Source organism: Mesitornis unicolor, unplaced genomic scaffold, assembly GCF_000695765.1.
Source record: "Mesitornis unicolor isolate BGI_N332 unplaced genomic scaffold, ASM69576v1 scaffold20914, whole genome shotgun sequence".
NCBI classification, from domain to species: Eukaryota; Metazoa; Chordata; class Aves; order Mesitornithiformes; family Mesitornithidae; genus Mesitornis; species Mesitornis unicolor.
In genome coordinates this window covers 4,379-16,180 of record NW_010179673.1, presented here as the reverse complement: position 1 = coordinate 16,180, position 11,802 = coordinate 4,379, and the positions used below count along the sequence as shown (strand labels likewise).

The 11,802-nt window shown below is 41.7% G+C and overlaps 1 protein-coding gene across 1 annotated transcript in view; it reads right to left on the bottom strand.

The window, feature by feature from the left end:
* The window catches only part of VSTM4 (V-set and transmembrane domain containing 4), a 32,507-nt gene that overhangs the window by 18,094 nt on the left and 2,611 nt on the right, over positions 1–11,802 (bottom strand). Inside the window, exons 2-4 of the mRNA XM_010182869.1 lie at positions 10,450–10,851; positions 5,125–5,193; positions 3,307–3,414 (exon numbers count right to left, since the gene is read on the bottom strand). Coding sequence (XP_010181171.1) covers positions 3,307–3,414; positions 5,125–5,193; positions 10,450–10,851 — 579 coding nt within the window. The remainder of the gene's footprint in view (positions 1–3,306; positions 3,415–5,124; positions 5,194–10,449; positions 10,852–11,802) is intronic.

Here is an 11,802-nt window from a genome sequence, read left to right as displayed (position 1 = left end):
CCCTACACGTCCCCCCTTCATTAAAAGGCCATGAAAACCAGACAACAGTACACTTACATGATTCTGCCCCTTTCTACAGGAAAGTTTCCATATTTGGTCTTAGCTAAATTCTCCCATTCTAAGGAAGCTAAACAGCTCCTAGCGGAGTGCATTTTAGTCCTAAGAAAAGAGGAGCTGAGAGCACTTGGAACCAGGGCTAACACAGCGGCCATGCCTAAGCCAGCCAAGGCAGTGCTTCGGTCTATCTGCCTGGCCTTTTTTAAATCTACAGGAGGACAGCAGGCCTGACCCTTCGGGAGTAAGGGAATGCTCATGCACACTGTTGACACGCTTTTCAGCATCTCTAGGTATGTATTATTTTGGTTTGCCCTACAGTAAATACTCCAAGGCTTTGAACCAGGGATCAGAAAGAGCAGTCACTCATGTAACAAATGGGTATCAGCTTCTACCAAAACCACAGAGGGTTTGCCAGCTGCAACCATTGCTGCTTCTCACAGCAACCCATAGCTGCCCTGTGCTATGGGACAGCCCCAGCTACAACGTTAATCCAATCAAACCAAGGGAGGTTTGTTTCCTTTGGTGAGGAACTGGGTTTGGTATTACCCTTCTCATGTCAGAGCCCTCAGGTGAGCCAAGATCTGCTCAGGTTTCACAGACAGGCACTCTAGAGGTATCATCTTCATCTACACTAAATCCCAAATTTTGGTGCAGGTGTGAGTTGCTCTTTGTCCCAGGCTGGGCTGCTCTTATAGAGGGTTGCTCAGAGTTTTCCCTCCTGCTCCCCATGCAAACTTGGGTGTCTGCCTGCAATCTCTGTGTGTGGTGGTGGGGCAGGGTTAGGTTGAGTTGTTGTGGGGTGGGGCAGGGCAGATGATCCTTCTAGTGGTATTAGGGCTGAGGAACTGGGTGAGGAAGCTGGAGTGGTGCGATAGTGGAGGGAGTTGTTGCTGTCGCTGCGACAAAGGTGGGGTGACTGGAGAGGTTCAGGGGGAAGTCCTGGTGGAAATTTGGCTAGCAAGGTAAGGTAAGGAGATAGTTTTTGTTGTTCTGGCCTGGTCTCAATGGGAAGAGCAGAGCTAGGCTTCTCTTGAAGAACCTCTGAGGAAGATGATGTGGCAGTCACCTCATTGAAGGTGGAAGAATGCTGTGCCTGGAAACTACCTGAAGGCTTGGGGTGACGCAGAAGGAGGACTGCTTTGCTGTCCCTGTCTTTCCTTTTTTCAAGCAATGATAGACTTCATGATTTCCCTGCAGGCTCTTTTCAAATGAATACTAGGATCTGCCTAGTCTAGCCCTGGACGGAGGTACAGAGTGCGAAGGATGGAGGGGAGGTAAGATAATACTTTTTGAGGAATGGTGACTTATTCTAACAGTCTGAAGGATTACTGTTGGCTGGCAGAGTGTGTGTCTTTTGGTCAGACCCCAACTCCTGGAAGTTGCCTCTGGAGGGGGTTAGAGGAGTGTTGAGGGAGAAGGGCTTTGTGCCTCATGCCCATATCGCAGAGTGGAAACAGCACCTCCCAGGGAACTGCTGCTCCCTGGGGCAGAGGCTCAGGGCTGAGCCTGCTGCTGTGGCCCAGAGGCTGTGCGGAGAAAAAGCAATGTGGGGCTGGTGGAGACTGTGTCTGTCACTGACACTTTTTCCACTGCTGCTTCAGAAATTTAAATTCCCTGATGTTTGGCTGGATGCTGAGCTAATTAATGCAGCTCCAGAAAATACTCTGATCAGGGGATCCTAGCTAACAGTCTTGCCTTGAAAAATTGTATTGTTGTATAGTGAGTGTCTGTTTGCTGAACTGTATTCTGTTATATTTCCATTGCATCCCTAAGTTTAATGCTGTCAGTGTTTACTGGATAATATAAAAAATCTAAATAAAAATTTAGTGAAGCCTGCAATTATTCAGATATTAGGGTAATGAAGAAAAGATTTAGCAGCTCAGAAGAAATTACTTTTTCTCTGTTGTATATGCTTATTTTATATTGTATTCTGTATTATTTCTATATCGAAGTGGTGTTGGCTCAATGTAAAGAGAACTTTTCTTCAAGCTGCTTGTAAGCTTACACCAGTGTAAATCAACAAAAATAAGACCTAGCTCAATGTCTGCTCAAGAAAAAACCAGGATGTATCAGTGTGTCTGGTGCTTGTGGCTTCAGGGTGACTCACCATGACCAACATACTTAAGTGTGGGTACTCCCTTGGCACAAAACCTTTGTCATCACTTAGCAGGGTAGGAAGAATAACATTGATCTTGCTCCTTCCTCTTGGTAAGTAGAGTTGTTGGGCTCTGTTAGAATCAGATTTACTCTACTGAGTGCACTAGTGGGAAGATGGAGCCACAGCTTGAAATGTGTTTGTGGTCAGGCAAGAACTTCTGTATGTGTCTATTTCTGGTTCACGTGTCTTCTGCCTCGTGTATCTGAGTCACTCATTCCTTCGTGGTATGTGTGTAGAAGAGGCAGCAAAGTCATGATTCTCTCCTCTCATGAACAGGATAAATCACTAACCAAACTCTTTTGGAAAGCTTCTTTTCAGAGGTGGTCCTTATGCTCTCCTCTAACACAATGGCTGCTAAGCATGCTGCTATCTCGTCCTCACAGCTTGTGTGAGGTCTCCAAATAAACCACTCTTAAACTGAAATGAAAGTAGAGCCTGCACTGGCTACTTCACTAGTCTGAAACAGCACTTTTAATCACAACGGGGATGCTTTCATGCAGATGCAGCCTCTTTGACAAACCCTCTCTGAGGAAGAGGATGAAATGATAATCCTTGGTCTTGAAAGATTATTATGAAAAGGCAGATCTGAATGATGAAATGATGCTTTAGTTTCAAGGAATGCTACAAATGACAGAATGCTAATAACAATCCCCATATTCCCAAGATTACTGATGGCAAGTCAGGAAAATAGAAAAAAACAGAACAAAATAAAACAGCTTTGCAACTCCCCTAAACGTCTGCGGAAATGTCACTCATGCAAAATGTTAGCTAGATCTGATCAGAATGCAAGCTAACGATACAGCACTCAGTCACTTTTGAAGGAAGTTCCAACAACTTTCCATTTATGTTTATGAAAAGCTAAAAGATTTTTAAAAGTCCAAAGCAAATTTAAAGTACAATAACTATACAAATGGAGCAAAGTGCCTTTGTTCTAGTTTTGCTGCTCTTTTCTACCAACTATTATTTTTATTGTTTTTATTAAAATCAAAGCAAGAAAATGTTACTCTTTCCTGCCTTTCCTGCATTCTCCTTCTCCCCCTCTCCCTCTTTGGTAAGGGCCTTGCAGTCAGCAAGAATGATAATTCACTCACCTGTGGATCTCCTCCTGTTCAGGAGCGACTGACAGAGAATGACAAGTGTGAAGAGGAGGACGCTGACGATTCCTATCGAACACACAAACACTGCGTACACGTACAGATCTGAAAGCCAAGCACAGATGATGGTCAGTGTTGCAGCTGTATGCTTCATGCTTACGGGATAGAAAAAAGTTACATCTGCAAGATCTAGACAGTCCCCAGCCCAAAAGATTTAAGGTCACAGTTCAGAAGTAATTTAACCCTCTTGAAACTTCTGTACACTATCCTGCTCCATTTAAAATTTGGTTGAAGTCTCCATAAATGCAAATAGGTATATATACCTATACCTAAGAGGGCTTACTTTTGAGAGAGAGGAAAGGGCTGGTTTGAGGTTCTTTTCTTTTCTCTCTTCTTTCCCCCTTCCTCTCTTCTTTCCCCCTTCCTCTCTTCTTTCCCCCTTCCTCTCTTCTTTCCCCCTTCCTCTCTTCTTTCCCCCTTCCTCTCTTCTTTCCCCCTTCCTCTCTTCTTTCCCCCTTCCTCTCTTCTTTCCCCCTTCCTCTCTTCTTTCCCCCTTCCTCTCTTCTTTCCCCCTTCCTCTCTTCTTTCCCCCTTCCTCTCCCTCTCCCTCTCCCTTCCCTTTCCTTTTTTTTTTTTTTTGGTGGGGCAACTGGAAGGCACAAGGACTTCATTTGGATTATTTCCCAGTTCAAACAGCTGTACTGTTTGTTTGCTTGTTTGTTTGTTTATAAAAAAAAGAAGTGGCAATAAGGGGCATGCTGAGTGGCTGATGAAGAAGGAAGGAAGTCTGCAATTTCTTCTTCTGGTCGGCAGCACTGGCTTGAAATTTTTGTATATTTTTAAAAAAATTAATCTACAGTCTCAGTCTTCTTTTATGGCTTTCATTCAGGTGCCATAACACATTCCCAATGGAGCTGACAGGGGCTGCACCATGGCAGATCAAGATGGAGTATTTAGTTCAGAAGGAGAAGAAATCTTTAATGACTTATTTTTACTTTTACTAGAACTCTAAATAGAATACTTTAAGGATGCTTTACCCATTAATGTCTTGAAATGTCCTTAGGGAGGTATACTGGCTTCTTTCCTGCTTTACAGAAGAGGAAACTAAGCTTCAGAGGTCAAGCATTCCTGTATAAAATAGCGTTGCTGGAACTAGACCCCTGACCTGGAGTTCTGGGCTTTGTTCACCTTACACAGTACAATACAGTCTGTAAATTGTGGTTTAATCAGCAAGGCTCCCCACAGAATAAAGGCCAGCTTGCAAGCAAGTGCTTCTGCCTGGCAGGCAGCACAGCAGTCGCAAATGCCATGCTGGCACTCCAGATGGGGGCAGGAGGAGGAGGGAATCCCAACTGTGTGCAAATTCTGGCTTTCAGTCTCCTGGAACAGTTGTCCACTGATCTACCCAGAAAACAGTGCTTGCTTTGAAACTCAAGGTAGCTGTAAGCTGCTCTTGCAGTGTGGGGCATGTTTGGTGAGCAGTTTTGAAGGCCAATGGGAGCACAGAGTGCTTGGTACCTCTTCAGGTATGCTCAGCACCTTCCTGGATAAGAGGTTGCATTTGCATTGCTCGATCAGCCAGGCATAGGTTATTTTCCCAATTACTATCAGAAATATATGAAAAGCTGGAGCTGGAGCTTTCCACTCTCTTTTCCACAGCTCCCCTTGTGCTCTGTGGGATGATTTCTCAGGCAAGCCCTGAGTCTGCACAGGAACTAGCAAAACTGGTCCTGATTGGGGTACTTTAAATGTCCTGTAGCACTGAACAAAACTAACATCTTGTACAGAACCAGTAGCAGTTAGATGCATCTTTACCTTCAAAAAACTTCCAAGCTTCATGGTTTTTCTTGAAAGTGGGATCATCAGAAGATTTTGATGAAATCACTGAAAAAAAGACAAAGATGACACAAAAAGAACTGAAAATGTGTGCATAAAAATTTAGAACCTCTTGAAGTAAATGCAGCTCTGCCTTAGAGGATATTTAGTTGCGATGGGAAGCTCATCCTGAATATTTTAACAAGCCTACTAATTCGTACATGAAAGCATCACATGTGTAGATTTTTGGCAAGTGTTTTAGAATACCTTCCCTGAAAAAAAAGGGCTTTTGTTCATTCCGGGGAAAAAACAGAAAAGTAATCTTGCATTCATGTATCTTGTGAAATTTTTCCTGTTGGAAAACACCACATGCAACTAATATTTAATAGAACTCTGTTCTATGGGAAACTGGCACACAGACTTCCTAACAAGACAGACTGTTGTGATCATCTCTACTTGTCTGTGATGTCCATGCCAGTAGGATTATAGTTGAACTGCCTAATTTTCTATCTTTGTCCTTCTACAAGTAGTCTCTTCTCTGGGATTGTAAACCATTGTAACGTGTATTGCTCTTCCTAAGGGATCTTCAGTAACTTGCATAGTGGGCTTGAGGGATTACCCAACTGTAAATGATGGTTCTGAGGTGCTGTATGTTGTTTTGAGAAGACTACTCACTATTTCGAGTTTTCTTATTGGCAGACAGTGGGACAAGCATCTCTCTGATGTCTCCCCCCCATCCCCAGTAAACTGTTTTCAGGTGTATTCTATACTATAATGAAGATCACTAACTTGGTTTTAGGCTAACATTGACCACAAGCCCAGGAACAGGACAGATGCCTTTGATAAGAGGATGGGGGAAGGGGAAAAGGTTAACCTTAGCTTAGAGAGAAGATGGTGCATGGCTGGAGCAGGAGACATTTCTTGGCAACAATTGGGACATGGCAGATTATAAATGCTATTTGATGTCTTGTATTCACTATACCTAAAGGGGCAAACTGCAACAGTTCAAATTTCAGCTAGGCATTCTGAAAATGCTGCAAAGTTGTAGTTGACACATGAGTCCCTGAATGGAAGACTGCAAGAACTCCATTCCCATCAGATAGGGCTCCCTTTCTGAAGAAATGTATTCTGCCCCTAAAGGAGAAGCCAAACATGTAGCTAAACTTTTAACTGCTATCGTTACACATTAAGGAACTGGAGCCTGTAACTCAATTGTTTTTCCACAACTCCAATATGTGTATCTGTAAAAAATTACGTGTGGTGAGAAAATGCATTTGCAACTTCTTAATGGTCTACACAAATTCACACCTGCAAACTTGCCAGCAAATAACAAAATCTGAATATAAGTTAATAGCAGTAAATACTACAGACCCAGCTGTAATGTGTTAAGGTCTTTTGTTTTGAATAGTGCTATATTTGACAGCTGGCAAGGCTATGTACTGAACCTCCACAGGTTTTGTCTGCTTCAAGGGCAAGTCAGATTTTGAAGAAACAGTATGACCCTTTTCCATTCCCTCTGGAAATTTCTGTCTTACACAGTGACCCCCTCTTCCTGTGTGAACAAAAAAAGGTACTTAAATACTATTTCTGCATTCACTTGATGTGTAAGGTTGTAAGAAATTTGCCTGGTGCTTTAGCATAAAGATACTCATTTGAATTTGGGCATAACTGCAGACACATCAGCTGGAACAGAATGTTAGACACGACAGCGACTGTGATGTGTGTGGATACTGGTACCTTACTTGATAAAGCACAAGCAGTACAATTTAAGTACCCAAATGCTTCAGGCAATTTGTATTGCTCCTTTTGTTGCATCCTGGATCTAACTAATACAAGTAAATCCCTTTGCAATAAAAAGTGTAACCAATCATAAGATAAGATACAAAATATGTTTGGAATAAAATTTCCTTGAAAAGCCCAAGTGCTACCACTGGGGAAATTGGAGACTTTATCACCACTCTGAAAAGAGTTGCCTTCCCTCCCATGTGTAGCAAGTCCTGTACACTCCCAGCGCATAAACTGAAAGCTAGCTCAGGCAGTTCTTTGTTTCCAGTAGAGAGCCTTTTAGAAGTAAAACAGTTGCTATGGCACTCAGAGATATGTAATTTTTCAGATGTCTTTTAGTATCTTTAATCTGGATTTAGAATTAGAATAAATACTCTTGAGGGAGAAGGCCAAGGAGGGTGGTGGAGTCTGCCTCCAATCCCCACAGGGTGCACTGTCGGGGTGTTTAGTCTATAGGTGGGCCTGCCTTCCTTCCTTGTTTCAGGTTTCCTGCTCTGCTTTGGGTTATGTTTGACGCAGAAGGAAGCAATACGGCTGACCAGACACTGTGAGAAAGATGAAGTCGTGAGTCTCAAATCCCCATCCTGATTACGTACTCATAAATCATGCTAAAGCTAAGGAAAATACAGTATTTAAAAGCTGAACTGAAAAGTTAGTTTTCTTTCTTTGCAATAACTAAATTGATCTGAACCCTACACTTTAGATAGGAAGAGCAATGAGAAGTGTCTGTACTACAGTTAGCAATAGCTTGTGCAGCTATGAAAAGTGCAGAATGGCTTTTTGTGAGCAGGTGGTCTGACATTACCTTATATTTTTCTTTTTTCTTCTGCTGCCATTTACCTGGAACATATCATTCCCTTTTGAAGCACATCTGACAAATAGATATGTTTCACTACAAGCATTTAAGAAATCCCATCCTTCAGTGAACGAGAAAACTCCCTTTAAAATGCTGACCTGCCCTATGAAATGACACTATCACAGGAAAATCCTAAAAATTATTCTCCATCTGACAAGGCAACCGGTTCCAGTGCTCTGTAACCCTTATGGTAAAAAAGGTTTTCCTCATGTTCAGATTGAAAATCATTCATGCAACAAAGTTTCATTTCATATCCATGTGGTTACAAGACTAAGCACTGTGTCTCAGCTCCAGCCACCCAACATGGGGTCAGTGCATGTAAAACTTAATGCTCTCCAGAGATTAAGATGGGTGAGTTCGCGTGATGCTGGGCTCTAGTGTTTTTACTTCTCCTCATTTAAAAACAAAAGATTGAAAACAGCAACAAAAATCAAACAGGAAACTGCTCTTTGAGCTGTGAAGCTAATGAATTCTGTGTCCCATACCCTAATGGCACCTCTCTCAACAACAACCTTACTACTGACCTCCTCCTCCTGTGTTACGTCCAAGAGCCTCAATTACTGACTGTGACAAGGAAGGTCACTGGCCACATGGCAGCTCAAGAACAGTAGTTACCTTTCTTGTTCTTGCAGCTTTCCTTCACTGAAGAAGCTCATGCAGATCTTCTCTCCCTCCCCCCAGCCAATTTCATATTACTTGTATAACTTCAATATCTTTAAGACAAATATCTCATTAAAATCAGTCCATGGATTCAAATGGGTGCAAGACTAGTTGATAGCGTGATCATGCAGGCTTTGCTTTATTTAGGATACCGGGTTATGGATTACAGATGGTACTAATTGCTCTGATTATTTGCAGTTAGGAGTCTAATGACCTTTGGCGAAGTTTTCCCTTAAGTCCTGCTTTTGTGGTCTTCTGTGCACAAGAAGCCTTCCTGGGGCCTGAGTGTTGGAGGGCTGAGTTTTTCCCTGGTGGAGGCAGGTAAGGGGGTCCTGTTTGGACCTGGGTTCTTCTCTGTCATTATTTACATTTCTATCTGCAACCAGAAAGCAGAGGAAATCCCGTATCTAGTCTTAGAGGTTTTCCAGGCAAGTTTTGCATGTCCAATAAAACAAATAGTTTAGACTAGGATTTTCTCGCTGTTGTTTAAAATTGATCCATGGTCTTCGCTACCAATCCAAACAGAACTTCAGCTTTGTATCGTTAGTGTCTTTCATCATTGCTAGTAATAATCAGCTAATTACATTATGTTAGTGCCATGATTTCTCAAGGCAGATTTAAACATTACTGGTCAATGTGAAGCTGCTCTTTATCTCTTATTATATTGTATTTTTCACATCTTTGTTCTCATACTTTTGACAGATCAAAGTGAAAGCTTGTGATACCTGAGAGCTATCCAAACACGATCATACACTCACAAAGATTATTTTTAATGTCATATTTCTCTCACTGGTGTGCTTATAATCCAAAAGTAATACAGAAAACTGAATGACACCAGTGAAGCTGGCACTGAGGGAATGTGCTTTGGATTAGGACTACATAAATGTGTTCAAATCTATCTGGAAAAGGCCCGCAGTCAGTGGAGTTCCCTCAGATTAAAACTGGTTACAGAGGAGAGAGAGAGGGCCATTCTCATCAAAACATAGATACGTGGGATTAGAGTTTCCCAGCTACAAGAATAATTTTGGGGGTCTAAACAAAACAATAAATTTAGCATGAACAGGAATGGCAGAAACTTCATGAAGTTCAGTTTCCTTCCACAAGTTTTTCTGTGGACCCTCTTGAATTTCCAGACTCATGGATCAAGCAGTCACCCTTGATTTTTTGGCATTATCTTTAGAGTTGGCCCTGTGCGAAATCAACTTTTCTGTTTATAAAACCACAAGCAGGGAGGTAGTTTGCTAGGCAGCACTAACAGCACAACTGCTAAGCTCAGCCACCTCTTCAAAGGACTCTGTTCTCTAAATCCAGTTCCATCCATCTCTGGAAGTGTGGGTGTGGTGGCATTCAACTTGAGCTGACCTATCCCAAAGAGAAGGCTTGTTTGCAACTTGCTTCAAAACCCCCGCTCATTGCTGGTCATTTCTTTATCTGAAGTTCAATACCAGCAGTGTGGTCACTGCTTTTCTAGCTCTGCTTTCTGCTTACAAGTGGTATAAACAAAAGCACAGGAGTGATACAAGAAATGCCACTTACCAACTGCTGCTAGAGTAGATCTAAAAGCAATGAAAACACTGAGAGACAAAACATAGATCTAAAATATAATGCTTCTATTTCTGGCTGACCTATTGCGTATTCTTCAGAAAACAAGTCAATTTGTCTCTGTTCTCTTTGTATTTAAATAATAATGACATTGGTTTATTCCTACTAGCAAAGTTGTAGAGATGGATAGTTGAATGTAAAGAAGCTTTAATTACTTCTGTTCTAGTAAAAGGCAAAGGAAATAGACTGTCTTCTACAAATCTACCAATCCTCTCACTTCTTTACATTTTATTATGAGCTGAATAATGTTTAAATTGTAATGTGCAAGTAAAGGAGTTGAGTATTAGGTTTTCTTCTCGTATCCTCAGATAACACTTTATTAGCCTAACTTTCAAATGTCTTGTGGAACGAACTTGCAAGAAAAGAAAAAAAAGGAACATGAGACACAAAAAATGACAGCACTGAAATCAGTTGTGTCTCACCTCTTATTTCAGTAGCTGCTGTGCCATTTGACCATGCTGTCCACTTATTCCTGTGTTTGCCAATTTCCTGGACTTTGCATATGTAATGTCCTTGATCTGTTTGCTGGAGGCTTAGAATAAGAAATTTGTACATAGTTCCATGTTTCTCTTTAAGAAGATGCAGTCTTTGCTTGTGGAAATGATGAGTATAATTTCCATAATACTGGACAGACCCAAACTTTGTCATTTTGATCATCAGATACTCCTGGGTAGGTGATGCAGCGAAGACCCACCGCACAGCCAGCAAATTGTCTGTCTTTTTCTTTTGAGAAATGTGGCAGTAAAGGGTAGCATTATCTCCCTCCAAGTATCGCACTGTTGGTCCCGGAGAGACCGTCACATTTAAAGCCTCACAAACATCTGCAAAGGAAATGAAAGATGGTGAGAATCCTCCATACCAGCACAACAGTACCATAACCTGTCCCAGAGTGCAAGTCCACAGCAGGTAAACTGATGGCATCCATTCAGTGTGCAGCAATTTAATGACCTTTTAGAACTTGACACCTTCTGTCTCTCTGTGAATGTTAAAGCTGATAGGAGACCCTGCTTCAGTGAGTCTGCTCTAGTATTCTTGCTGTTGCTAATTAATAAGATAGGGCTGAAGTGGACACCTTCCTGCTTGTCATAGACCCAACATATAATCTTTCATCAGTCTTAACAAGCGTCAATCTAAAAGAAGCTCGGAGCAAGAGCCAAGAATGTCTTTCGGAAAGCTGTTCCACCACCAGCTCTCCCGATGATTTGCATCTTTCTTAGGATTTCAAGGCTAAATTGTTTCAATAGCCAGTTTATGCTTGTTTTGTCCTGTGCCAACTTTAAATTTAAATAGTGTTTCCTTCTCTAGCGCTTGCTTCCTGACTCCATATAGAAAGCAATTATCTGATCTCTCAGCCTTTGTTGACCTGAAGAAGCCAAGCTCTGTTAGTCTCCTCAAGCAAAGTAGTGTTTCCACCTTAGCAGTCCTTCTCTGTATTGGTTCGAGTTTAAATTTTGATTTTTATTGTAATTATTTTTTTGTTTCCGATGTGGATGACTGGAATTACAGACAGTATCTAGAAAGAAGCTCTCTAATGCCCTGTGAAATCATCACGATACTTCCCTGATTTAACTAGAAATACCTTGTGTGGTATATCCCAGAACTATGTTGTCATTTTCCATTCTATCTTCACATGGGATTATATGTCAGTCTATAATAATACACTTGGGCTTTTTCTCTTTGTCATTTGCGGTTCAGTTCCTAGTGTATCAAGGAAATTCTTACTAATCCCCAAGTACGTGACTCTGCTTCACTAAGTTCTGCTCCACTTCTGTTAC